At 53.5% G+C, this 27,796-nt stretch overlaps 3 protein-coding genes across 11 annotated transcripts in view; all 3 read right to left on the reverse strand.

The window, feature by feature from the left end:
- Window positions 1–2,781, reverse strand: part of ARHGEF1 (Rho guanine nucleotide exchange factor 1) — a 38,281-nt gene extending 35,500 nt beyond the window's left edge. For 2 of the 9 annotated variants that reach the window (XM_064381239.1, XM_064381236.1), the window contains exon 1: window positions 406–2,705. The gene's annotated coding sequence lies outside the window, so the exon portion shown is untranslated. Of the gene's footprint in view, window positions 1–405; window positions 2,707–2,733 lie in introns of those variants that run through there. The other 7 variants (XM_064381241.1, XM_064381244.1, XM_064381237.1 and 4 more) reach the window with 6 other exon arrangements.
- Window positions 2,782–5,686: 2,905 nt separating this feature from the next.
- CD79A (CD79a molecule) lies at window positions 5,687–10,290 on the reverse strand. The gene is made up of 5 exons (XM_012461533.3): window positions 10,158–10,290; window positions 8,279–8,575; window positions 7,935–8,053; window positions 6,356–6,424; window positions 5,687–6,200 (listed from the first exon to the last, which is right to left on the reverse strand). Exons 1-5 carry the CDS (start codon window positions 10,234–10,236, stop codon window positions 6,087–6,089), a joined length of 678 nt encoding a protein of 225 aa, XP_012316956.1. The 5' UTR covers window positions 10,237–10,290; the 3' UTR covers window positions 5,687–6,086.
- A 7,386-nt stretch (window positions 10,291–17,676) lies between these two features.
- Window positions 17,677–27,042, reverse strand: RPS19 (ribosomal protein S19). The gene is made up of 6 exons (XM_012461536.3): window positions 27,024–27,042; window positions 26,479–26,549; window positions 26,098–26,198; window positions 19,143–19,326; window positions 18,609–18,663; window positions 17,677–17,742 (listed from the first exon to the last, which is right to left on the reverse strand). Exons 2-6 carry the CDS (start codon window positions 26,547–26,549, stop codon window positions 17,716–17,718), a joined length of 438 nt encoding a protein of 145 aa, XP_012316959.1. The 5' UTR covers window positions 27,024–27,042; the 3' UTR covers window positions 17,677–17,715.
- Between the last annotated feature and the right edge of the window lie 754 nt (window positions 27,043–27,796).

The raw sequence follows: 27,796 nt of genomic DNA on the forward strand, positions 1-27,796 counted from the left end.
CAGGGACTAGGAGTCCCCAAACCCAGAAGTTCTTCTTTCCCCCAGGGACCTCATCTCTTCCCGGCTTCCAGTCCCAGAAAACAAGTGAAGGGGCCTCAGCCAGCCCATCTCCGAGGTGTGTCTGTCTCCTCCACCCTACATGCGCCTTAGTCTGTCCCCAGCCGGCTCTCCCTGGCGTCTGTCCCTTGAATCTCTCTCATGTCTTACTCTCTTCACCCTGTTTCTTGATTTTACTTTCCCTTCCTCCAGAACTGTCTCCTTTTCCCCACCATCCCTTGCCTCCCTCCCTCCATCTCTTCCTCTCAGCGGCGATACCCCCTTCCTGCTTCTGTAGCTGCGTCTCTCCTGTCCCTGTCTGTGCCTCTGTCCTCCCACCTCTGTTTTCTGCGGCCACCATCCTCACACCTCTCTGAGTCACCGACTCATGGGCTGTCTCTCATCTCTCTCCATCCCTTTTTCTCCCCTCATGTCTCGCTGTCCTTCCCATCTTTGTCTCTTCTTGAGTTTCCACTTCTGAGTCTTTCCACCGACATCTTCTGTGTCCTTAATTAGTCTGACTAACGCCACATATCCCGTGTCAGGCGGGAAGGAGCTGTGGAAAGAGGGGTGGGGTGGACCAGTGGGGGGGGCTCCCCACAGCCCAAAGCTATTTATAACCCTAGCTGCCAGAGACCCGCCCTTCTCCCATTTACTGGGCCTCCTCCCTAGCTCCCCAGTAAATGGTGGCTAGGATTTTGATGATTAAACAATGTTGCTTTCTGGAGTGTCCAAATGCCACTCTGTGGGTCCACCCAAGCAGGCATCATTTTTATTCTTTCCCACAAAGTATATCTGTCCAATATCTAAACTTGGGCAATTCAAGATTCAAGCACTGTTAAATTTGCAGTTAAAGATTCAAGCACTGTTAAATTTGTAGTTCACTTTACTACATTTGCAAACTGGCCAGGTGAAGTGGTTCATGCCTGTAACCCCAGCACTTTGGGCAGCTGAGGTGGGAGGATTGCTCGGACTCAGGAGTTTGAGACCAGCCTGGGCAACATAGTGAGACCCTGTCTCACTATGAAACAATACCGCAGACGTGGAGCGTGCATGCTCATCCCACTCAGAGGCAGAAAGGTTCAACTGAGGCAGAGAGGTACAAAAAGGGCAAAGGAAGGGATACTCATTATCTCTGCAAATGCTTGGTGCCAGGTCTGGAATGTGCACTTGACAAGTTATTATCTTATTCCTCATCACAATGATAATGAAATGAGAGCTAACACATAAGAGACACTTAGTATGTGCCAGACACATCATCACTGCTTTATAGGTAATAACTCATTTAATCCTCTCAATGACTCCCAGAGATATTATTCTTATCTCCGTTTAACAAAGAAGGAAACTGAGGCACAGTCCCTAAGAGACAGAACCAGGACTCAGACCTAGGCAGTCGGGCTACAGATTTTATGCACTTTGAAAACAAACTGCATTTGGGTGAGTGCAGTGGCTCCCAGCACTTTGGGAGACCAAGGGAGGTGGATCACTTGAGCTCAGGAGTTTGAGACCAGCCTGGCCAACATGGTGAAACCCCATCTCTACTAAAAATACAAAAATTAGCTGGGTACGGTGGCGCGTGCCTGTAGTCCCAGCTACTTGGGTGGCTGAGGCAGAAGAGTCACTTAAAACCGGGAGGCAGAGGTTACAATGAGCCGAGATCGCACCACTGCACTCCAGCCTGGTGACAGAAGCGAGACTCCATCTCAAGTAAATTAATAATAAAATAAAATAAAACAAAACAAAACAGACAGCATTGCTTCAGAGCATGGGGAGCCCCTACCCTACCCTTCAGAAACTAAAATCTTAACCAAAGCTCTGAGACAATCACATCTTCTTATGATACCTGGAAAAGTCAAGGGTATGTGGTCACTATGGCCTAGGCAGGAGTGCAAGCTGGATACGGCTGCTCCACAGAGCCCTGGGGCTTGGAGATGATGGAGGTGAGGAGTGTTGGCTGATTAGGAGAGAGGGTTGGGGGAGGTTCCCACAAAGGCTGGAGAATTATAGGTGAAACTGTCAGAGACTAGATGGATCTATAGGCAACTGACAAAGCCTGGGGTATCCAGCAGAGGGAGCACCACGTGCATGGGGAGCTGGAGGGTTAGGGCTGGTTTGGAAGGTCCATGGGGTTGGGGGCTACATGGGAACCTGATTTTTATGGAGGGCTCATGGTCTTTAAGGTACTGAGCAGGTGACTCAGGATCTCCAAGAACTTCTGGGTGCCTTAAAGAACCTAAAAGGAGTCCTTGGAGTGTGTAACTGCCCAGATTCTATTTGACACACAATGGGTCTAAAGGATCCAGGGCTCATACAGGGTCATGATTCTATAGGGACAGCTGCCAGCCTGTGGAACCTCTGGACACTTAAAAGGGGCTCAGAATTCCATAGGGGTGCGTGGTGGGTCCCGAGACCCATGGTCTACAGAGCCCCGGGGTCTAGGGGATGCTACTTAATGAGGACCCCACGTCTATGAGAAGCCAGGTCTCCATGGAGGGCTAGCAGGAACCTGGAGGGTAAGACTTTGTAATTTATACAGAAAGTGGCGGGTCTACACGAGCCCCAAATCTTACGTGGATGTGGCCGGTCTTACGCGGGCCCTAAATCCTTACGGGGAACGTGGCGGTGTGCACGCCCAGGGATGCTAGGAAGGACGTGTAGAGTCAGGGTCTGACGCCCGCTGAGGACGGCGTCCCTCACCTGCTCCAGGTGGAAAGAGACGCCACCGCCGCCGGAACCGAAGCCTCTGCGCGCCGGCTCGGCGCTCTCCCCACCCCCGACGCCGCGCTCTCCCCACCCCCGACGCCGAGTCGCTCTAGCCGCCCCGAGTCCACCTTTGCGCCCAGCTCCACTCCTCCTGCCAGCCGCTCTAGCCGCGTTCCTGCCCTGCACCGGCCCCGGCGACTCTACTCCTCCCGCTGGCCGCTCTAGCGCTGCACTGCGCCACGCAGGCCAGATAGGGCCGCTCTGGCCTGTATTGGAGGGCCGGCGTTTCCATATCTCGACTGCCCCCGTCACTCCCCAGGCCCCGCCCCGCGCCCGGAGGTACAGATGAGACCAACCCCGCCCGAGTTCGATCCGTGCTCTCTGAGTCACTCTGGCGCTGACCACTCAGACCGCGGAGTGGGGCTCCCTGTCCTATTAGTCTCCCTACTTCGGGGACCCGCTGAATTTCCAACGCTCGTACATCATCAATTTCCTCCGTCCCCCCAGATCTCCCTTCCTTTGGAACTGTAAAAGCAAAAGTCTTGAGTACACCCTTCCCTCTGACATGCAGTGTCGTCATCTGCAAAAAGGAATGACTTCTCTGCAGGCCTCAGTTTTCCCATCTGTATAATGGGAGAAGGTCTCCAGCTCTCTCCGCTACTCCCGTCTCCACGGTATAATTAAAGACCTAGAAAAGAGCTTTCTGAAAACTCTTTCAAATGCACTCTGGAACTTTCAGCTCCACAGCGGCCCTCGTCGCTGTTGTGATAACTGTTTTTCTTTTTTAGGTGGTCCTAAAGTATGCGGCGGTTGGAGGATGGCACTTTGCAGAAAGCAGGTGCGAGTTCAAATCCCAACTGCACACTGTCTCACGATGTGCGTTCCCTGGGATGAGTCGGTTTGGCTCCCCGGGCCTCGGTTTCCCCACCCGTACAATGGGAGTGATCGTCAGTCCTCCACTAAGCAGGTGGGAGGCCTTGGCCCCGGCCTCTCACCGTTCGTCCCCCCACCTACTGGGCACTCCGCATGAGTTCTCCCCACTCTGCTCCCTTTGACAGATGGAAAACTGAGGCCCGAGGAGGAGTGGCCGCTGGCTCCGTGGGGCCCCTCCGCTGCCGGCAGCGCCCCAGCCCCTTCTTCCTCCTCCCCACTTCCCCCAGCAGCCGAGGGGAGGAGGCCGGGCGGGGCCGGGGACCGAGTACCTGGTGTCCGCGCAGAGGTGACCGGCGGGGCGCCCGAGGTCGGGCTCGGCGATCCCGGGCCCTGGGTCCCGGCTCCCGCTTCCTGGCTCTGGCGGGGCAGGAAGTCGGGGCGTTTTTCCGGAGGCCCCCGCCCCGCCGCCCCTCCCCGCTTCCTGCCAGCGCCCCGCGCCCGCCCGGCACCTCCGCTTCCTTCCCCTTCTCGCCGCCTGCCCGCCCCTCCTTTCCCCGCTGCGCCCCTGGCCGCGCCCGGCCTCTCCCCGGCTTTGTCCATCCGTCCGTCCGCCGGGCGCGGGCTCCGTGGGGCTCGCCCCTCCCGGCTGGGGTCACCTGCCCGCAGGGCCTAGTGGGCGAGCCCTGCTCCCCGTGCGCCCCAGCCCGAGCCACGGCCTCCCGGGCTTTCCGCGTCTGTGGTTCTCCTGGTCTTATGCTCTTCCTTCGCCTCCGTGGGTGTGCTCCCGTCTGCGACTGCGTCCCCTTCTCGGTCCCTCTGTCTTTCCCTATTGGGATCCTTCCCTCCTCGGCCTCCACCTCTCCTCTCTGTCCCTCCATCACTTTCTCCCCGAGAGCCCTTCTCTACCCTCTCCGGGTCTCTCTGCATCTCCGGCTCAGTCTCTGTCATTTCCCCAGCTGTTGCTGCGCCTGGGCCTCTTCGTGCCCATTTTCGGTTGCCCCTCCTCCCTTCTGACTCTTCCTTGCCTTCTCGCTCTGTCTCTGTCCCTCTTTCTCTCCACCTTCCTGTCTCTCTCAGATTCCCAGGGGCTCATCATCTCTTCCTGTACTTGCTGAACTCCTTCACTATCCCTGGGTCTCAGCCTCTCTCCTCTCCCTTTCTCAGGAAATGCGTGGCTCTGTGCCTCTCTGTCATTGCCCCTGGATCTCCCTGCTCTCCCCAGGTTAGGGCCACAGACCCTCCAAAATGCCCCTTCTGTAAGTCAACCCATCGGGAAAAGGCTGCAGTCTGAATTTTGTGCCAGCCCCACAAAATAGTCCCTGTGTTTCTAAGGCTTAAATATGCACAAAGTGGCTCATGTCCGTAATCCCAGCACTTTGGGCGGCCGAAGCAGGTGGATTACCTGAGGTCAGGAGTTTGAGACCAGCCTGGCCAAGATAGTGAAACCCCATCTCTACTAAAACTACAAAAATTAGCCAGATGTGGGGCAGGTGTGGCACATGCCTGTCCTCTCAGCTACTCAGAAGGCTGATGCATGAGAATTGCTTGAACCTGGGAGGTGGAGGTTGAAGTGGGCTGAGATTGCGCCACTGCACTCCAGCCTGGGCGGCGGAGTGAGACTCTGTCTCAAAAAAAAAAAAAAACTGCCGGGCTTGGTGCCTCACGCCTGTAATCCAAGCACTTTGGAGGCCAAGGCGGGCCGATCACCTGAAGTCGAGAGTTCAAGACCTCGACCTGACCAACATGGTGAAACCCCGTCTTTAAAAAAGAAAAAAAGAAAGGAAAAAAAAAAAGCATAAATAATTCGGTAGACACAACTATATTGATCTTCTCTCCTTCTTGCTTAAAGACATGACCCTAGGGTGAGACCCTGAAGATAGGGCCAAATCAGTCCTTCAGTTGGGTTGGGGACCTCCCAAAGAGATGTCCTGTTTCTCCCAGGGGGGCAGCCCAGACTGGCTACCTGGTCCCAGGTGTGGGGAGTGGGCAGAGGGTGGCTTGGGCTGGGACTCCTGGGTCTAAGGGAAGTGTGGGAGAGGCGGTTCCCATAAGATCCACGACTCCTGCCAAGGTCTGCTATTGGGAAGAATTTATTATCACTAAGTGGCCCTGACAGATCTGGGAGGAGGGGGTGACACTAACGAGGCTGCTACAATCAGCTCCCCTAGAGGCAGCGATTAAGGGCTCATTACCCGCTGGGGTGGTGGGAGCCTGGGAAAGGCAGCAGGGGGAGGATTGGGTTAGGGGGTGGGGGGAGGGGCAGTCTAGAGGGAAGAAGAGTGGGACACCCCCCGGGGGGAGTCCAAGGGGGCCTGGCCTGGAGAAGAGTGAGGTTATCTCCCCGCCCCCAACCGGGGGGAAGATGACTAAGGGATCCCCCGGGAGGGCTGAAGGGAGAATGTCCCAGGGAAGTGAGGAGAAACCCTGGGGCTGGATGCACTGCAGGCGGTGGCAGCCGGGCAGGGGAGGGGGTGTCACGGCTTCTCTAGCTGGACATCTCCTACGTGGAGGCTGCCTACATCCTGGTAGGTGCCCTGGAGGCCCCGGGAGATGTCCTCATACATGGAGCAGTCGTCGAGGTTCAGGCCCTGGGGTGGAAACGAGGCAGTGAACATCAGCACCCTGGCACCTGGGATCCCTGTCCCCAACCACTCCTAGAGGGAACCCCATGCTGTTCTTTCTGGGACCCTCCCCCCTAACCACTAACACACCTGCCCCTACCCTGTCCCCACCCTTCACTCACTTCATAAAGGTTTTCATCTTCATATTCATCCCCAGCATCCAAGCCAAGCTTCTCATTGTGCCATCGTTTCTGTAGGGGCGGGTGGAGTGGGTGCCTCAGTGAGCAGGGGGAGGCGAATATCTTTCGGACCCTCCTGGATGCCAGGAGGTGCCTTTTCAGAAAGGGTAAGAGATGTGCCCAAGGCCACATACTGGTTATGTAGCAGTTATCTCTGAGTCTACAACTGTTGTTCTTTCTTTGCCTTTCTTTCTCTCTCTCTTTCTTTTTTTTTTTTTTTTTTTTTTGAGACGGAGTTTCGCTCTTGTTACCCAGGCTGGAGTGCAATGGCGTGATCTCGGCTCACCGCAACCTCCTCCTCCTGGGTTCAGACGATTCTCCTGCCTTAGCCTCCCGAGTAGCTGGGATTACAGGCATGCGCCACCATGCCCAGCTAATTTTTTGTATTTTTAGTAGAGATGGGGTTTCACCATATTGACCAGGATGGTCTCGATCTCTTGACCTCGTGATCCTCCTGCCTTGGCCTCCCAAAGTGCTGGGATTACAGGCGTGAGCCACAGCACCCGGCCCTCTTTTTTAAAAAAAAAAAAAAAAAACAAACAGAGTCTCCCTCTGTTGCCCAGGCTGGAGTGCTGTGGCACTATAATATTTCACTGCAGCCTGGAACTCCTGGGTTCAAGCAGTCCTCCCACCTCAGCCTCCTGAGTAGCCGTGACCATAGGTGCACGCCACCACGCCTGGCTAATTTTTTTTAAGACTTTTGTAGAGATAGGGTCTTACTATGTTGCCCAGGCTGGTCTCAAACTTGTGGCCTCAAGTGATCCTCTTGCCTCCGTTTTCTAGACCCCCCACTCCCTTACTGTTCTCCATGAATAACACCAATAACAGTTGCCGTTGCTGAGGGGTCTACAGAGAGGCTGGTACAGATCAGAGATTCTGGGAGGACCCCTAGGCCCCACCTTTCCTGGTCTTGGCTACACCTGGAGGGTAACTGCACTCCTGGGTGAGGGCAGGAGGAGAGTGAGGACACTCTTAGGGGGAAGAATGAGACTCTTTTCAGTGGGAGGTGGATGTGAGGACAGCCCTGAAGAAGTTCGAGTGCCTTCTTTTTTTTTTTTTTTTTGAGATGGAGTATTGTTCTTGTCGTCCAGGCTGGAGTGCAATAGCGCAATCTCAGCTCACTGCAACCTTTGCCTCCTGTGTTCAAGCAATTCTCCTGCCTCAGCCTCTGGAGTAGCTGGGATTACAGGCACCTGCCACCACACCTGGCTAATTTTTGAATTTTTTTTTAGTAGAGATGGGGTTTCACCATATTGGTCAGGCTAGTCTCGAACCCCTGACCAAAAGTATCCTTCCACCTCGGCCTCCCAGTGTGTTGGGTTTACAGGCGTGAGCCACCATGCCTGGCCCAAGTCCCTTCTTTATATTCATTCATTTAACTTCCACAGCCCCTGTGTGATGGGTGCTTTCATTCTCCCAAGTTTTGGATGGAGAACTTTAGGCTCTAGAGGGGCTACCTGGGCATTGGGAGTCCCTCAGCCCAGGCCCTTGCCCTCCGACTCAGGGGTCCCGGCAGACTCACCCTGAACAGCAGCAGCGTTCCAGGCACCACTGCGCAGAACAGGAGGATAATCCCCTCAGCTGTGATGATGCGATTCTTGGTGCCCTCCCCCATGTCCAGGAAGGGCCTGGGGGGCGGGTCTGCAAGGAGGTGATACAGCTCAGAGCCCTGGCACACCTGCCCAACCTCTGCAAGGCCCCAGGCCCCCCAGAACCCCCATTCTGCAGAGGAGATCATCAGCCCCTCATCTGAGCCAGTTTGAAACCCACAATGAAGGTACTGGGTGTATCCCCCCCACACTTCAAAGGTAAACCGAGTGTCCCTAGAGGGAGATTGGGGGTAGGGGCCAGGGCCAGGCCACTCACGGCGCACGCGGAGGTAGGTGCCACAGGACTGCTGGTATGGCTCGTTGCCCTCCTGGACACGGCACATGTATATGCCTCCGTGGCTCTTTTTCACGTTCTGGATGGTCAGCGTACCATTGACACCCTGGCCCAGGCCCACGAATTCCGGGGGCCACGTGTAGTTGCCGTGGAGGACACGCCACCAGGTGACGTTGGTGTTACTGCCATTGTGAAGGCACTGCAAGTGGGCCTCCTCCCCCAGGCTCGCTATCAATGATGTTGGGCCCTCGTGCACCCACAGGGCCTGGCACCCAGGGCCTGCGGAGAGGCAGGGTGGGTGGGTCAGGGACTGGGCATGGTGACACAGTCCCCCAGCCCTAGCCCTTACAGCTCCAGCACTCCTGGGTGGGGAGGGGAGGAGGGTGAGGACACTCCTGGGTGGGGAGGGAGAGGGAGAGCCAGAGCCCCTGAGAGGGGCTGATGCATCTTTGGGAGAGGGGGGTGCAGGAGAGCGAAGATGCCCCTGGGAAAGGAGAGAGGACACAGCTGGTTGCGGTGGGTGAGGACATCCTGGGGGAGGAGAATGAGACTCTCTGGGACGGTGAGACCCCTGGGAGGCCCTTGTCACCTCTGCAGCACCATCTCCTGCCCCCCCTCCTGCATACCCACTTTGTGCTCTGGCCTGAGAACTCACTGGCTTTTGGATGTTTGTTCTAGGAACTGGAGGACCGCTGTCCAGACAGCTCTTTCCAGAAGCAGTGCAGGCATCCCCTCCTCCCACAGCTTTCCCAGTCCATTTTCCCACCCCAGCCTCAGCCAGGCTCTGCACCTGGTGCTTTTTCTTGTGTAATCCTCACAGAACCCTAGCAGTAGGTTCTTTCCTTAACCCCATTTTACAGGAGGGATGACTGAGGCCCGGGGAGGGCAGGTGGGTTGCCAGCGTCACCAGACAATCAGGAGCGGCACTGGGTTCAAACTCCTGGCTCCCTGGCCTCTTCCTGCCTGGGCTGAGGAGCCTGTCTGTGGCCTGCCCTGGCCTGTGACCCTGTGCCCGTCCCTCATTCTCTGTAACTTGTATGTGTCAACTTCAGGGTCAGGGGTGAATTCAGTCCTTGGGCTGGGCCGGTGGTGAGTGAAGGCCCTCGGCAGGGTGGAGGCTGCGGGTGTCTGAGTCGGGGTGGCTCAGGCTGGCTGCAGCGTCTGGGAAGCCCCCGATCTCAGCCAGGCCGCCCACGTGGCCAGCCTCTTCTTCTGGAAGCAGTCGGAGGAGGGAGGTGGGGAAAAGAGAGGGAAGAAGAGGTGGGGAGAGGGGCCAAGCGCCCTCGTCGTTGTGGGCTTAAGACTCAGGTGGGAACTCCACTTTCCCTGAGAAACCGAGAAACCTCTGAGCTCCTGGGGTAGCATGGCCACAGCGCCCACCAGCTGGCCTTGGGTGGGCAAGGGGGGTCCATGATTGGTTCCGCCAGTGCTGAGAAGGGGCTCCCAACACAGGGAGGCGCCTGAGGTTTAAGGCAGAGAAAGCTTTTTCTCCCCTTGTCAGACACTGAACACTGCTAGCCCAGAGTCCCCTTCCTGCCCCCAGCCCTGGTGCTCAGTCAAGAGCAGCTTTGGTTCCTTCTTTTACAGGAGGTGGGGGAGGTGACGCTTGCTCCTGCCTCCCTCCATGGGGCTCTGGACGCCCCTTTTCCTTCGCTGGGCTCTCTCCAGCTGCACTGGGCTCCCTCCAGTCGCGTCTTTGCCCAGCTTGGAACAGACTCGATTTCTGTAGGCGTGTTCCCTGGCTCCGTACTCTCTGCCTCCTATTCCCCTCTCCTGAGCCCCCTTCCCTCTGCCTGTGCCCTCTCTGCAACCTCCACGGCTTCCCCCACCTCCCCCCAGTTCCTGCCCATTGGCCACATACCCAGGTAGGCAGCAGACAGCAGGAAGAGGAGGAAGATGGAGGCAGGCAGAGCTTGGAGGACTCCGAGACCCCCAGGCATCTTCTCCCGGTGGGTGGATTAGTTTGAGCTGCAGCAGTCCCGGGGTACCAGCTCCCTACCCCAAACCCCACCCTATTTCCTGCCCAGCCCCCCGGAGATGGGCTCCAGTGGTCCTCGCTGCTGGGTCCTTTGCTTGTTGGGCCTGGGGACAGCCCCTGCTGGGTATGCTTCAGGCCGAGAGTAGAGAGGAACTGCTCCCTGCACCTGTGGTGGCCACAATTCCCCTGAGAGGTGGCTGCCTGGGTGGGGGAAGAGGCTGGTTCAAGGGCTGGGTCATCACTGCTGAGCCTTTGGAAGGAAGCCTAGGGAGCCTGAGTCCTGGGCACGTACTGTGGGCAGGTGAGGGTTCTGAGCTTGACCTCTGCCCCTGCCTGACCTTGGGCAAACCGTGTCCCTTCCCTGATGCCATTTCCTTGCTTGGGATTAGAAACTGAAGGCTGGGCACGGTGGCTCACACCTGTAATCCCAGCACTTTGGGAGGCCGAGGCAGGCAGATCATGAGGTCAGGAGTTCAAGACCAGCCTGAGCAATATGGTGAAACTGCCGTCTCTACGAAAAAACACAAAAATTAGCCAGGCACGGTGGGTGCCTATAATCCCAGCTACTCCGGAGGCTGAGACAGGAGAATCACTTGAACTTGGGAGGCTGAGGTTGCAGTGAGCTGAGATTGTGCTGTTGCACTCCAGCCTGGGTAACAAAGCAAGACTCCATCTCAAAAAGAAAAAGAAAAAAGAAACAAGGACTTAAAGGGGTTGCTGGGTGCACGGAAGTGGCACATAATAGGTGCTCAGTAAATGCAGTCACTATAAATGCTCACGAAGAATCAGTAAGGCAGGCTGCCCCGTGGCCGACTACCCATGTGACGAGGTGGGCAGTTTAATCCTTCGAGCCTTGGCATTTTTTGTCTCTGAGATGAGGATCAGAATGTCTCCCTGTCTCATTATGTGATAGGACATGGTGTTCCTGGTATTCAAGGAGTTAGAACCATGATCAGCTCTTTATTGGAATTCTTTATTTTCAGACGGAGTCTCGCTCTGTCGCCAGGCTGGAGAGCAGTGGTGCGATCTCCGCTCATGGAAACCTCCGCCTCCTGGGTTCAAGCGATTCTCCTGCCTCAGCCTCCTGAGTAGCTGGGACTACAGGCGTGCACCACCACACCCAGCTAATTTTTGTATTTTTAGTAGAGACGGGTTTTCATCATGTTGGCCAGGATGGTCTTGATCTTTTGACCTTGTGATCTGCCCACCTTGGCCTCCCAAAGTGCTGGGATTACAGGTGTGAGCCGCTGCGCCTGGTAGAATTATTTTTTTTTTAGAAAAACAGGCCGGGCGCGGTGGCTTAAGCCTGTAATCCCAGCACTTTGGGAGGCCGAGGTGGGTGGATCACGAGGTCAAGAGATCAAGACCATCCTGGTCAACATGGTGAAACCCCGTCTCTACTAAAAATACAAAAAATTAGCTGGGCACGGTGGCGCGTGCCTGTAATCCCAGCTACTCAGGAGGCTGAGGCAGGAGAATTGCCTGAACCCAGGAGGCGGAGGTTGCGGTGAGCCGAGATCGCGCCATTGCACTCCAGCCTGGGTAACAAGAGCGAAACTCCGTCTCCAAAAAAAAAAAAAAAAAAAAAGAAAAGAAAAACAGACTGGGCGTGGTGGCTCATGCCTGTAATCCCAGCACTTTGGGAGGTCGAGGCGGGAGAATCACCTGAGGTCAGGAGACCAGCCTGGCCAACATGGTGAAAACCCATCTCTACTAAAAATATAAAAATTAGCTGGATATAGTGGTGCATGTCTGTAGTCCCAGCTACTCAGGAGGCTGAAGCAGGAGAATCGCTTGAACCCAGGAGGTGGAGGTTGTGGTGAGCTGAGATCACACCATTGTACTCCAGCCTGGGTGACAAGAGTGAAAGTCCATCTCAATAATAATACTAATATCTATCTATATATTTATGTATTATTATTCTTTAGAGAGATGGGATCTTGCTACATTACCCAGGCTGGTCTTTAACTCCTGGCCTCAGGGAATCCTCCTGCCTTGGCTTCCCAAAGAGCTGGGATTACAGGCATGAGCCATCACACTCAGCTGGAAGTTGTTTTATATTGATCTGCCATGACTGGGCAAGGTAGGTCATTCCCCGTTTTACAGAGGGGAAACTGCGGCCCAGATAGGGGTTGTTGTCACTTGCTCGTGTCATACAGTCTGCAGGTGGTGGACAGAGATTCAAGGTTGATTCTGTGTTGCTCCCAGTTTCCTTTGAGCATGTCTGGAGGAGGGAAATGAGGTCTGAGTGGGGAGGGCAGAGTTGCTGAGATATCTGCGAGCAGTTAGGGGACCCTCCTACACACATGCAAAGGGATACATCAAATAAATTCATTGCAGGGAGATTTTTGGTAGCAGACATTGAGAAGCAAATGAAAAGTCCATGCATGGGAGAATTGGCGCATACACCATGGCAAAGTCAGCCGACAGAATGCTGTAGAATAGGGGAAGGTGTCAAGGCTGTTTCAGAAACAGCACAAACATCAGAAAAAATGCCGTAGCATGATAGAGTTGACTTGTTTTCACAAGGCAAAACAACCCCGTGTGCTGCTTAGAGACACACATTTGTAGTAGAGCTGTAGACCTGTGCAGAAAAGTGACAAACGCCCAGTTCCTGGGAGGGGTTACCTCTTGGGGAAGCCAGGGTTGAGTCTGGGGAAGGGCACACAGACACACAGAGAGCTCGTCTTGCCTTGGTTTTATTTCCTGTATTACTTTTTTTTTTTGAGACAAAGTCTTGCTCTGTCACCCAGGCTGGAATGCAGTGGTGTGATCTTGGCTCACTGCAACCACTGCCTCTCAGGTTCAAGTGATTTACCTGCCTCAGCCTCCCAAGTAGCTGGGACTACAGGCACGTGCCACCATGCCCAGCTAATTTTTATATTTTTTGGGCCGGGCGCAGTGGCTCAAGCATGTAATCCTAGCACTTTGGGTGTCCGAGGTGGGTGGATCACCTGAGGTCAGGAGTTCGAGACCAGCCTGGCCATCATGGTGAAACTCCATCTTTAAAAAAAAAAATTATATTTTTAGTAGAGATGGGGTTTCACCATGTTGGCCAGGCTGGTCTCAAACTCCTGACCTCAGGTGATCCCCCTGCCTCAGCCTTCCAAAGTGCTGGGATTACAGGCATGAGCCACTGCACACAGCCACTTTCTGTTTTTTGTTTTTTTAAGAGATAGAGCCTCTGGCCGGGCACGGTGGCTCAAGCCTGTAATCCCAGCACTTTGGGAGGCCGAGGCGGATGGATCACGAGGTCAAGAGATCAAGACCATCCTGGTCAACAAGGTGAAACCCCGTCTCTACTAAAAATACAAAAAATTAGCTGGGCATGGTGGCATGTGCCTGTAATCCCAGCTACTCGGGGGGCTGAGGCAGGAGAATTGCCTGAACCCAGTAGGCGGAGGTTGCGGTGAGCAGAGATCGCGCCATTGCACTCCAGCCTGGGTAACAAGAGCGAAACTCCATCTCAAAAAAAAAAAAAAAAAAAAAAAAAAAAAGAGAGAGAGAGAGCCTCTCTCTGTAGCCCAGGCTAGAGTGCAGTGGTACGATCATAACCTCAAACGCCTGGGCTCAAGTGACTCTCTTACCTCAGCCTCCCAAGTAGCTGGGATTACAGGTGCACACCACCATGCCTAGCTATTTTTTAAATTTTTGTAGAGGTGGGGTCTCGCTATGTTGCCCAGGCTGGCCTGGAACTCCTGGCCTCAAGTGATCCTCCCAGGTTGGCCTCCCAAAGTGCTGGAATTACAGGCACTGCACCCTGCCCTGCCTGTGTTACTTAAACTGGGTGATGCTTCACAGGTTTTTGTTACATTACGAATACTCTTTTGCATGCCTCAAGTATTTCAGCTTTTTTTTTTTTCTCTGTTATCTAGGCTGGAGTGCAGTGATGTGATCTCTGCTCACTGCAACCTCTGCCTCCTGGGTTCAAGACATCATCCTGTCTCAGCCTTCTAAGTACTGGGATTATAGGTGTGCACCACAGTGCCCTGCCATTTTTTTTTTTTTTGGTATTTATTATTATTATTATTTTTGAGGTGGAGTTTTACTCGTTATCCAGGCTGAAGTGCAATGGCACAATCTTGGCTCACCACAACCTCTGCCTCCCAGATTCGTGATTCTTCTGCTCTAGCCTCCCGAATAGCTGGGATTACAGGCATGTACCACCATGCCTGGCTAATTTTGTATTTTTGGTAGAGATGGGGTTTCTACATGTTGGTCAGGCTGGTCTTGAACTCCTGACCTCAGGTGATCTGTCCACCTTGGCCTCCCAAAGTACTGGGATTACAGGTGTGAGCCACCACGCCTGGCCTTTGTTGTATTTTTAATAGACAGGGTTTCACCATGTTGGCCAGGCTGGTCTCGAAATTTTTTTTTTTCAGACAGAGTTTCACTCTCGTTGCCCAGGCTGGAGTGCAGTGGCGCAATCTCTGCTCACCATGACCTCCGCCTCCTGTATTTAAGCGGTTCTTCTGCTTCAGCCTCCCAAGTAGCTGGGATTACAGGCATACACCACCACGCCCGTCTAATTTTTGCATTTTTAGTAGAGATGGGGTTTCACCATGTTGATCAGGCTGGTCTCAAACTCCTGACCTCAGGCGATCCACCCACCTCAGCCTCCCAAAGTGCTGGGATTACAGGCATGAGCGACCACACCCAGTCAAGGTCTCAAACTCTTGACCTCAAGTGATCCACCTCCCACAGTGCAAAATTTTTAAAAAGTGCAATTGCCACCCACGCAGAAGAGCCTGGGCCTCAAGAGTCCATGATTCTTTTACATCTCAGTTTTGTCAACTGACTGGTCATCCGAACCTGTTTCTTCTCATATAACATGGGTATAACCCCCCGACTTGTAAGACTGTAAGAATATTCTGGCCGGGTGTGGTGGCTCACACCTGTAATCTCAGCACTTTGGGAGGCTGAGGTGGGCGGATCACCTGAGGTCAGGTGTCAAGAGCAGCCTGGCCAACATGATGAAACCCTTTAAAAAAAAAAATTCTGCAATGTGCCGTGGCACAGTATCTGGAACACAGTTCTCTAGCTCTGGGGACCAGGATTCCAGGTGTTCTGTTGGGGTCAGTAGCCCCTCTGCGCTTCAATTCCTCCTTAAGACCCCCTCCCAGGAATAAGCTTGGCTCCAGACCTGGAAGCCCTGACTTTGCCTTCAGTGGAGGAGTGTTTCTAGGCCCTCTACTGCCCCCCAGTGGCTGGAGCAGCGCGGCTGCAGGACTGCAGACCTACTCTGGACACTTCCACCTTCCCGCCTACCTGCTGCTGTGCAAACTAGACGCTTGGCATTTTCTCATGTTAGCTCTGGGAAATGTTTTATCCTTAATGGTCAAGAGGAAACTAGGGCACAGAATGGGAAGTGACTGGCCCGCAGCCAGAGTGCAACCCTTTGAGCCTCTCTTCTGTACAGAGCCCTGGAGTGGCTAGGCCCAGGGCTGCAGCCAGGTGGTTTGGGTTCAAATGATGGCTGTAGCTGGCGGACATCGGGCAAGTTACCCAACCTATCTATGGCTTACTTTCTCTACTTCCAAAATGCTTTTCGGCACCTACTTCACAGGGTTGCTGAGTGTAAACAATGATGCTTTTAAAATTTTTCTTTTTTTGAAATGGACTCTGGCTCTGCTCAGGCTGCAGTGCAGTGGTGTGATCTCGGCTTACTGAAACTTCCACCTCCTGGATTCAAGCGATTCTCCTGCCTCAGCCTCTCGAGTAGCTGGGATTACAGGCGTGTGCCACCATGCTTGGCTAATTTTTAATTTTAATTTCTGGAGACGGAGTTTTGCTCGTTAGCCAGGCTGGAGTGCAATGGCACGATCTCAGCTCACCACAACCTCCGCCTCCTGGGTTCTGGCAATTCTCCTGCCTCAGCCTCCTGAGTAGCTGGGATTACAGGCATGCACCACCATGCCCAAATTTTTTCTATTTTTTTTTTTAGTAGAGACGGGGTTTCACGATGTTGGCCAAGCTGTTTTTTGGAACTCCTGACCTCAGGTGATTCACCTCAGCCTCCCAAAGTGCTGGGATTACAGGCGTGAGCCACCGTGCCTGGCCACAGTGATGCATTTGGAAAGTGCCTGGCACAGTGTGGTGCTGGCACACAGTAGGTTCTAAGAGTGTTTTAAATACAAATCCTTCAGCACTGACAATCAAGCCGGGAAGGGCGGTAGCTTCATTCTCCCCTGGTGTAGGACCTGGTGGCTTTGATACTTCCTATTTTCAACACTTAGGCCTTAGATTTGGGGACTGCCAATTGGCTGTCCACCAGCAGAGCTACTCAGAGCCAAGGCTCTCCATGGCATGTTGCCCGATCAGGAGTTAGCAGGGTCACACACGAGGTAAAGGCTCGGGGGAGGAAGGTGCACATGCTCATATGGGATTAGGAAGAGTTGGGATTTAAACTCAAGTAGTTTAAACTCCAAAACCCAGGCTTGGCCCTTTCCAGGAAATGGGTCAGATCCCAGGAATAACTTGGACAGGGGAATCCTTGGAGATAATGGACAAACCAGTTTAATCTCCCCAACTGGGAGCAACATCAGGTCACAGCAGCTCCCAAGAGCTTCTTTCCCATCTTGCCCACTGGGCAGTGTTGGGATCTCCTGCCCTGATCAGGTGCCCAATCATGGGTGGAGACCCCATCGCACTTTGCTGTGTAAGTCAGTCACTGTGGACTGCTGAGGTCATGCAGCCCCCGTGTGGCCACCCTGGGAGCTGCACTTCTGCACAGGCCCCTAGCAGGCTCCGCTTCCACTGGCTTCCCGCCACTGCCACACTCAGCAGGCCCACCGCCACTCAGATGCAGAGTGAAGGCTCAAGGACCATCCAGAATGTGCAGGTCCAGGAGTGTTAGCATGCGGGCAGCACAGGCCACTTTGTGGTGGAGTCTCCCTGGTGGCCTGTCCATGCTCCACCTTCCAGGGAGAAGCATGAGCCATGGACCCTCCTGCTTTCCTCCAGCAGTAGCCACCTCTGCAGCCCACGTCCAGCTGAGTGCACAGCTTACTGCCCTCTACAGCTCACACAGCCATCCTTTCCTACGGAGAATTGCAAAGAGGATGTGGGAGAGTGAGCCACAAGGGCCCCTAGGTCCTTCCTCCAAACCCAGATAGGAACTGTTTGACTGGGGAGGCCCTACTGGCTGCCAGGTACACAGCCACCTAGGCACCCTCACTCAAGGGAAGGGAGCAAGCGCTTCTTCATGCCCCCAAAGAGCAACCAATGAAGAGACCCAGACCAGACCAGGCGCAGTGGCTCACACCTGTAATCCCAGCACTTTGGAAGGCTGAGGCAGGAAAATTGCTTGAACCCGGAAGGCAGAGGTTGCAATAAGCTGAGATGGTACCACTGCACTCCAGCCTGGGCGACAGAGCAGACTCTAAAGAGACCCAGACCAGGATTACGAATGAGGCAATTTATTAACCCAGCATGGTTTGTTCTAATGCTTCTTGTTGGCAGCTGCCACCTGTGGGAAAAGATGGAAGAGTAAGGTCAGTCAAGGGGGCCTCTGCTGAGGCACTTTGTAACAGCTATCTACCACCCACTAGAGGTGGGCGCTTGATGTGTGGTCTTAAATCAAATGCATCCATCTCATCTAATTCTCACTGTGGGTATTTCCCCATTTCACAGATGTGGAAGGGAGAAGGGACTGGTGGAGTAGAGTCCCCCTGCCATGTGAGAAAGCAACATCCAAGCAATGATGTGCCTGCCAAGCCCCTCTGCCTGGAAGAGCTTTCTCCTTCCAGGCAACCCCCAACTCCTAGAAGGCTAACACCTTCCATTCTTTTGTGACTAAGTGACTAAATACTCCAAGGCTCCTAGGAGGCCTGAGTCAATGCTACAGAACTGAGTTCATGCCAGGCCCTGGCAGCTTCTGCTGTACTCACTACCATGCTTGACATGGCCAAGGGTAGATTCTGGCCACAGGGAGGCCAAGAGAGGGAGACTGTGGCACCAGAGGTGTGGCCACTCTGCCCCAGGTGTCAGCCAGCCAGGATCTGAATGGAGGCCTGGGTCCTGCATCAGTCCCATCCCTTATCTCCACCTCTCCCAAGCAACCCATGTGATGCTCAGTAAGCATGAGGACTTCAGGGAACACTGCAGGCCGACCTGGGAAGAGGGAGTTGTCTGCAGATGCAGCTATCTGCTCTGCAGATGCTCACTGGCACCTGGGCTGGAGTTCCCTCCAAATTTCTAAGCAGCACCAGCAGGAAAAGTCAGTCAGAACTGTCCTTTCTCCTGTCCCTGGGCAGGCCTCCTGACCCCACCACCACACTGGGCTGTGCCCTCCAGGAGGAAATAATTCTGGCCCTGCCCCAACGCAGGTCTCACCTGTCCGGCGATTCTGTCCAGATCTCTCTGTCCCTGAGGTGTCAGTTTGCGGCCCCTATGGGGAGGAAACGGTCATGCAGGCCCCAGTGAGCACAGGTCATGTTCTCAGCCCCTTCCCTTCTGGTTTGGAGCTAGGCTTCTCAAGAAGGCACCTGACTGTGGGACCACCTGCCGCCAGCCAAGTCTCAGTGAGGGCCCTAGTCAGGTGCATTCTAATGAGCTGGGGGCAGTAGTGGGAGCCCGCCTGGGAGCTGATGGGGTGTCGTTTGTGCAAGCATTAGATCAAAAGCCCCGAAAAATCAATTGGGAAAAGTTAACGAGCAGGCTAATGAAAGTGGACAGTCGCTAAATTACCTTCCTGGAGCCTGGGCTAGTCAGCCAGAGGTCAGGGTGAGGCCCCTTGCTGTTTGCTTTTCTGCAGAATCCCCTCCTGCCTGCCTCTGAGGAGACACCTGAGGGGCTGGGCAGACTATGCAGGACCATTTGTTGGGGAAATGAGTTGTGGGCACTGCTGGCCCTGCCCACCGTGCTTACCCATCTTGGTCCTTTTCCACCATTTTCAGCCCCTCCAGGGCTTGGAGGACCCGGCGGGCCACGCTCTTGGAGCCTCGGCTGAAGTGGCTGGGCATGACGCCATTTCTCTGACGTCCCCCATAGATCTTGGTCATGGAGCCAACCCCAGCGCCACCCCGGAGGTACAGGTGCCGCGCTGTGGAAGCTGAGGATAGTGTGAGAGGGCGATTTAGGGCCTTGATCAAGGTCTCATGTAAACAATTCCGTGTGTAAACAGCCAATTCTCACCATTGTATAAGAAGGGGAAACTGAAAACACACACTAACACCCGGAAACTGACAGCTCCCTCTCTTTGTCCCCAACCCCAGTTAGCTCTTCCTCACCAAGCAGCCCTGCACCCTGGGTGGGCACTCCCACCTCTGCAGGGCCAACTTCTTTAGTGATTACTGTCCCAGCAGCACTGCTGTTGAATTGAACCTGAGGTATGTACAGGTGGGGCCTAGCTGTGACCATCTCCATGGGGCCCAGAGAAGCAGGAGTGAAAGGACCTACTGCCACTCTCTGGGCAACCCACAGTCTGGAGAGAGCTCAGGATAACAAGGACAGGGCAGACACTGTGCAGTGGATGCCCCCATCTTGGAATGTGTACCAGCCCCTCTGTGGACACAGGGGTTCTTGTTCTTAGACTGGCTTGGGCAAGTCCCTGGTCCACCCCAGCCAGCCTCCTTGCCGGCAAGGAAAGTTCCCACCTCCCCAGAAACACTTGCACGGTTCCACTAACTGGAGCACACATCAGCCAGGCCCCATGCCAAGGGCTTTTCTGTCTCTCCACTGCACCTCACCTTAGGGCCAGGAGGTTACTGTGAGGACTCAATGGGTGTGTCAAGTGCTATTCTCCTTTACAGAGAGTGAAACTGAGATGCCAGAGGGTACTCAATGGCTCCATGTCACACAGCTCTGGAGGCACTGCCCTGTCCTGCCACTGTGATCCATGATGCAGGAAGTACCCAGAGTTCAGCCATCACATGGTTCTGCCTGGCTCTGGAGCAGAGTCTGATTTGTCCCTGAGACCCAGAGACCAGCAAATTGGTCAGAGTCTGCTCAATTGACTTCTTTCCTCTAGTTCTAAAGATCAAGTGGAGGAATTTGGGGATTCTTCCATAATTGTCAAGTGCCAGGCAGCAGTGTTTTGTGTGGGGTGGTGGGCTGCTCCTGGCCTCCTGCTCCCTGACCAGAAATGGTTGTTGCACACCGCTTGTTCCCAGCCCCCTCCTGCCCTGAGATCAGGTCCAAACACAGCCAGCCCTCCATAGCCACAGACTCAACCAATGGTTGATCAAAAATATTCAGAGGAAAAAAATCCACACAATTAAAAGCAGTGTGACAATTACTGTATTAGTTCCCTCCGCCTTAAGACAGGGCTTCATTCTGTCACCCAGGCTGGAGGGCAGTGGTGTGATCACAGTTCACTGCAGCCTCGAACTCCTAGACTCAAGCAGTTTTCTTGCCTCAGCCTCCCAAGTAGCTGGAACTGCTATATGTCTAGCCTGTATTAATCTAGAAGTACTCTGGAGATGATTTACTATATATGGGATCCGGCCAGGCATGGTGGTTCATGCTTATAATCCCACCACTTTGGGAGGTTGAGGCGGGTGGGTGAATCACCTAAGGTCACGAGTTTGAGACCAGCCTGACCAACATGGCAAAACCCTATTTCTACTAAAAATACATAAAAATTAGCCAGGTGTGGTGGCGCACACCTGTAATCCCAGCTACTTGGGAGTATGAGGCAGAAGAATCGCTTCAACCTGGGAGGCAGAGGTTGCAGTTAGCCAAGATCATGCCACTGCACTCCAGCCTGGGCGACAGAGTGAGACTGTCTTAAAAAAAATACTACTACTACATGGGACGATCTGCATAGGCTATATGCAAATATCACTCTTTTTTTTGAGACAGGGCCTCATTCTGTCACCCAGGCTGGAGTGCAGTGGCATTGGTAACAACTCACTGCAGTTTTGACCTTCTGAATAGTTGGGACTACAGGCGCACACCACCACACCCAGCTAATTTTTTGAAGAGACCCATTTTGCCATGTTGCCTGGATGGTCTTGAACTCCTGGGCTCAAGTGATTCACCCATCTTGGCCTCCCAAAGTGCTGGGATTACAGGTGTGTGCCACTGTGCCAGCGCCAATGTTATAGCATTTTATATTAAGAGTGAGCATCTGTGGACTTAGGTATTGGGGTTCATCCTGGAACCAATCCCTGGCTGATACTGTATAACCATGGTCTGCAGGGGCTAAGAGCACAGCCCTGCTGTTGTCTCACTACCTCTGCCATCTGCTCACTTCTATCCCCACCTCACCCCACATCCTACCCCCTACCCCACTGCCGGGTTATAAGTACCCACAACCAGGACCACTTGGTATAAGCCACCCACCCCAATCTTTCTGCCAGGAGAGTGACATCACTGGAAACCTCCAACCTTTCAGACCAGCTCAAATGTCCAGCAGCTGCTGCCATCCCTCTGGGCCCTGTACCTGGCTGTGCTCTGGCTCTGGGTGGAGACCTGCTCTCCCACTCGAACTACAGTACCCAGGACTGGGGAAAGCAGGGTAGCTTTTTCTGTTATCTTGCTTTTTAAGAGTAAGGCACATGCTCCTAAGCAGAGAAGCCCAGAGAGGCTGTGTACCAGAAACGGGCACTCAACCTCAGTCTTGTTGAGTTGCGACTAGCACCCAGAGCTCAGGCCAGTCTTGGTGTGGACATAGCCAAGCTCTGAGCTGTCAGATTGACAGGGGCTTGAATTCCAACACTGTTCCTCCTTGAGGGACATAGGACACACCTATCTATCCTCCAGGTGGTTCACGCTATGGTACCGAAGGAGACACATAGTGACTGGCAAAGAACAAGCTTTCAATAAAGCCTATCAGGTTCTTTAAAGGAGGCTTAAAATGTTTCTTTCGGCTGTATAAAAACCTTTTGGCAAGGAGAACAACCTTGGTCAGATATTATAAGCTCCACCCCTGCCATTCCAGTTCATGCTAATTATTTTTTCTGACCCACTAGAAGGGAGAGGAAGGGTTATTAACTTTTCAAATTGGAAATGCAAGAGCTGAAATACCGCATTCTATTAAAACACTGACCTTTTTCCTCACCCCCTAGAGACCCAGGTTCCAGCCGCACCTTTTGAATTGGGAGTTGCACAAATCCAGGCCACCCTAGCTGGTACTTATGAGAGCCAACTGCAAGCAAGGTGCTGTCACAAATGGTTTCTTCTGCAGTTCCTCCAGACTAGAAGCCTTTTGCTCCTCTGCTGTGTGAATTCTTGGGATGGCAACCCATTCCTCTCAGGAACCCCTTGTCCAGGAATCACCCTCTACCTGGAACTGCAAAGGAGGCCACCCCTCTTCACTCTACTGTGAGTTCATGGTCAAGGGAGAGCTGCTGTGTGTTCTTGCTAGACCAAGAGGGGGTTCCCTCTGCACTTGAGCACAGGGCAGACCAGCCAAGCACTTCTTTTAAGTTTGGCTTGTGATGACTCGTTTCTCAGGAGTCATCACAGCTCAGCTAAGTTCAGACTGGTGGTCGCATCCTGACCTACTGAGTCAAAGACAGGGAAGAACTCCCCCCAGTACACTCTGGCTGACCCTTCTCTGCCAAACTTATAAGAAGAAACCACTTCTTTGACCTTGATTAATCCCTTAACTCACTTCTGTGACGCCTCCCAGGATCTCATTCTTTCTATTATCTTTTTAATTTTTTAAACTTATACGAAAATTAACTCAAGAATTCTTTCTACTATCACAGCACAAGTGGGTACCCAGCCCTACGAAGGAGACAAAGATGGACTGGCCTTCAACCTACAAGAAATGTTTTCAGACACCCCAATTCAGCACACAGACGCCCACCAAAACACCAAACTGGACTCCCACATCTCTATCTTCAGCAGGTCCTTCAGAGAATCAAGACAGCAAGAGGCTTGTGCAGCCAGGCACAGTGGCTCATGCCTGTAATCCCAGCACACTGGGAGGTTGAGGCAGGTCACCTGAAGTCAGGAGTTGGAGACCAGGCTGACCAATGTGGTGAAATCCTGTCTCTACTAAAAATGTAAAAATTTGCTGGGCATGGTGGTGCGCGCCTATAATCCCAGCTACTCGGGAGGCTGAGGCAAGAGAATTGCTTGAACCTGGAAAATGGGAGGCTGCATTGAGCCAAGATCACGCCATGGTACTCCGGCTGGGGTAACAAGAGCGAAACTCCATCTCAAAAAAAAAAGAGGCCTAGCTGGGTGCGGTAGCTCACGCCTGTCATCCCAGCACCTTGGGAGGCTGAGGTGGGCGGATCACCTGAGGTTGCAGGGTTCAAGACCAGCCTGACCAACACGGAGAAACACCATTTCTACTAACCATACAAAATTAGCCAGGCGTGGTGGCGCATGCCTGTAATACCAGCTACTTGAGAGGCTGAGGTAAAAGAATCACTTGAACCTGAGAGACAGAGGTTTCAGTGAGCTGAGACCACCCCCTTCATAAAGACCCATGGTGACCATCCCTTGAACATCCAGTGAGAGCAAGTCTTTGAGTTCTTCCTCCACCTTGCCCCTTACACCACTGCCTTGGGATTTCTTACTCCTACAGCTCCACTCCATTCCCAAACCACCCCCTAGGAGGGCCCCATCTTCTGCCATGGACCTCCTTATCTCCAAACTCCAAGATTAAGACCTGTCTACCACACACTGGTTCCTACATGCCTCCGTATTTTGGCCCTGCTGCCTCAGCACACTTCAGCCTCAAATATGAGGGGGCAAAACAGGCCAGACTCTATGAAGACTTTCAGCTAGTACCTTCACCTGTCTGCGTGTCAGCTTCTTTTGGTAAAACAGATCACTCTCATGACTAGTATAAGCTGACTGCCAAACTGGGTGGAACATATTAAAACTTTAAAATAGAGACTGGTAAACTCTGCCTATAATCCCAGTGCTTTGGGAGGCTGAGGTAGGAGGATTGCTTGAGCTTGGGAGTTCAACATAGTGAGACTCCATCTCTACAAATAAAAAAAGTTAGCTAGGCATGGTGACTGGTGGGCACCTGTAGTCACTTAGGAGGGTGGGACGGGAGGATCACTTGAGCCCAGGAGTTCGAGGCTGCAGTGAGCTATAATTGTGCCACTGCACTCCAACCTGGGTGACAGAGCTAGACCTTCTGCCACAACTACAACTCTGCACCTGTGTATGTAAATATGTGGGTGTGGCTGTACCCCAACAAAAATATACACAACAGGCCTCTAGTCTACACACAACCATCCTGTGCTACTAGGGCAGCTGGATAAGTGAGGTGGAAAAGGGACCTTTGTGGTACTTCCTGTGATGAAGGCCAGCAGACAGGCAGAAGATGCACATCCTGCCTGAGGTTTCCAGGAAGGAACATGGCGGGCCGAAAAGGGCCACAGTCTACCATGACCATCAGGTGCGACTAGGTTTATTATCCAAGGGCTTAATCCCATCTCTTGTTAATCCTTCCCCATGTTAAAACAAACAAAAACACACATGAACAAAAGACACATATAGTCCTATTTTGGGGTATCTGATAGCGTAGCATGCATCTTCACCCCAGCAAATGAGAAAGGCTATTAGATTATTTTTCCTAATCCTAGATCCAAAGCTGCCCTGACCTACTGCCCCTTGAGGCACTGCCAAAGCAAGATGGGGGGATAGGTGGAGGGGACACGTCTCTTCCAGACCTTGTCACTGCTGTGCACCCAGGTAAGTCAGCTTCTCTTCATCAGCCCCACAATCTGTCTAAAAAGAATGGTGAGTGGGTGATATGCCATCAACCCTACCCCTCTTAGCAAGTTCATCTTTCAGTCCTCAGAGGCTGCAGCTGAGTTACGCTGGTCCTCTGTGCCCACTCCAAGGCCCGATAGAGTGGGTCCCATGGCCATTTGAGGCACAAATGTACCACAAATCTACAAAATACTTCTTATTCTGAAGGGACAAGCACCTGTACCAAGGTCAACTCTCTTCAGGGTCATTCTGAAGTTTTGCTGATTTCCAAACCCCGCTTCATGAAATATAAGGTTTAAGATTAGAGAGGCCAAGGCCCCTTAGCAAAGGTCCACTCTGAGGCTGTCGCCTTGACACAACACAGCACTGCCACCGCCCACCACGTTAGGTCTTCCTGAGGGTGAAGATTTAATGAGTACTGAAATGTCAAGACACGTGAGAACTAATACTAGTTAGGGGCTGTACATACACCTATTACTGTACATTATTGTATTATTACTGAACATAAATTATTACTGTAAGATCGAAAAGAGATGGGCTGGCACAAGGTCACAGGGTGCCCGTAAGGTCAGGAAGTCAAGATTTAAAGCAAGGACTAACCTGGCCACACCTCCAACCATTTAGTTAGAAACAACCTGTTAAGAGACATAGAGAAGGCTAACTTGATCTGAGCAATTATAAAAAGTAGCTAACTTTTTCTTAACTACTTTGGAACAGACATGTTCTAAACACTCTGATTTAAATTCATTCAATCCTTACAATTCTCTCGGTACTGGCACAGTCATTAGCCCCATTTTAGGGATGAGAAAATGGAGGCACAGGCAGGTTAAGTAATTTGCCAGAGTTGACAACGGGCAGATGTAAAAGATGGATTCAAACCCAGGGAGTCTGACTCCATGTATGTAGGAAGGATTAAACCACCTATAAGCAAAATCTGAACATTCATCAGTCTCTGGTTTCCCTTGAAGCTCAAAGCCACAAGTCCTCCTCTCACAAGGCTCTTAGAATTGCATAAAAACTTAGAGTATCAAGTTATTGAATGTCCTATCACACAAAGCATGTGGTGACACAACCCAACGTCTCTCCCTCTTGGGCAGGGGCCAGGAAAGAGCTCAGAGGAGACAGGTAAGTATGGTTTGTGCCAGGGGTCACCCAGCTCCCCACTCTCCAGCCAAAGACCCAAGTTCCTCACCAGCTCGCGTGTAGAACCAGTTCTCATCGTAGGGAGCAAGCTCTTTGTGCTTGGCCAGCTTGACGGTGTCCACCCATTCAGGGACTTTCAGCTTCCCGGACCTAAAACCAAAACAGTGAGAAAAAACCACGATTCAGTAATCTCCACAAACTACCCACACTCCAAATGCCCTCCCTTCAACACAACCATGGGTTACGAGGTGCCTGATGTGCTCAGAGTACAAAGAGAGGCTGGAACCGTAACCAAGCCAGGCCTAATGCCGAAAGGAGCCACAGAAGCCCCAAACAGGTCTCCCCTGCCAGCACGGGCAAACACTGGGCCCAGACGGGCAGACCAACGCGACAGCCTCCACCCGCTTTGAACCTCAGTCCCCAAACTCACTTTTTGAGAAAGGCTGCCAGAGCTCTGACGAACTCCTGCTGGTTCACGTCTTTTACAGTAACTCCAGGCATCTGCGGGAGAAGGTCACGCATGTGAACAAAGGCCTGGCGGAGACGACCGCCAAACGCCCGGACCCCACCCCACTCCTTTCGCTCCAAGGTATCCTAAACCAGGGTACCCCGTTACTTCTCAAGGCCCCTTCAACGACTGGCCCCGGCTCCTGTGGGTCCGAAGGAGCTCACTGACGCCCACGGACTCTCGAACGCAGCCCGGCTCCCGCGTGTGAAGATCCTGCGCAACCCCACTCCTCAGCCCCGGGACTCCGGACGCCCCACGCACACCCGCCGCTGCTCCCCCGGGCCCACGTTCAGCTCCCGGACGGCGCTGACCGGGCATGTTCGGGCCTGCCGCTCGCACGTGGCCGCGGCTCCAGGGGGCGGGACGGGCCCGCGCCGGGCGCCTCTGGGCCCTTAGGCACGGGCTCTGAGGCTGCGGCGTCCGGCCCTGACGCCCCACGCACGGTCCGATTCGGAGCACCCGCTTACCGTGCGGCCTCCGCGCTGCCAGCCAGGGGAAAGGGAGCGACGGGGTTTCCCGGGCGCACAAGTCGGGCTTCGGGTCTCGCGAGAGTTCTGAAAGCTCGCGAGAGCGGGGGCGGGGGAGTGGGGGTAAAAGCGGAGGCTCCGCCTCTCTCAGGGCGAATGTGGCTTCGTCCCCGCCTAGAGGGGAGGTTATGTATTGAGGGGTGGAGAGGTAAAGGGGAGGGCCGAGGGGTCGGGCGTGAAGGCCGGGTTTTCCTCCCGCTTTTCCTTCTCCCGGAGTGTAATAGAGGATAAGAGCTCCTGTCCCGAGGTGGGGGAACTTGGTTTCGTTTGCGTCGTTCGTGGCTGGAAGAAACAGTGGTGGAGAAGACTATGATGGCGAAAATACAGGGCAGGTTGGGTGGGCAGCCGGCGCCCTCAGAGGAACAACCCCTTTTCCGGGTGGAAGTGGCTGTTCCTTAGCAGGAAGTGGGAGTAGTAAGGGCGGAACTGTGACGGGGAACCTAAAGGAAGGGCGAGGAAGCAATCTGGCTACCATCTTCCGTCCTTCATCGCAAGGAGTCGCGAGAGCGGGAGACGGAAGCCCCACCCTTCTCAGGGCGGAAGTTGCTTCAGCACCACCCGGGCGAGCGAAAGGGGAGCGAGGCACTGAGGGAGGAGATAAGGGTGGGACAAAGCGGCAGAGGCGGGACCTTCGGAGGAGTTAGTTCAGTTCTGCCTTCTAGTGTCGGAGTCTGTTGGCTCAGCTGTTAGGCTTACTTTGCCCATTTAGATTT

This window comes from Aotus nancymaae, unplaced genomic scaffold, assembly GCF_030222135.1.
Source record: "Aotus nancymaae isolate 86718 unplaced genomic scaffold, 86718_ANA_hifiasm-v0.15.2.pri h1tg000028l, whole genome shotgun sequence".
In the NCBI taxonomy this organism is placed as follows: domain Eukaryota; kingdom Metazoa; phylum Chordata; class Mammalia; order Primates; family Aotidae; genus Aotus; species Aotus nancymaae.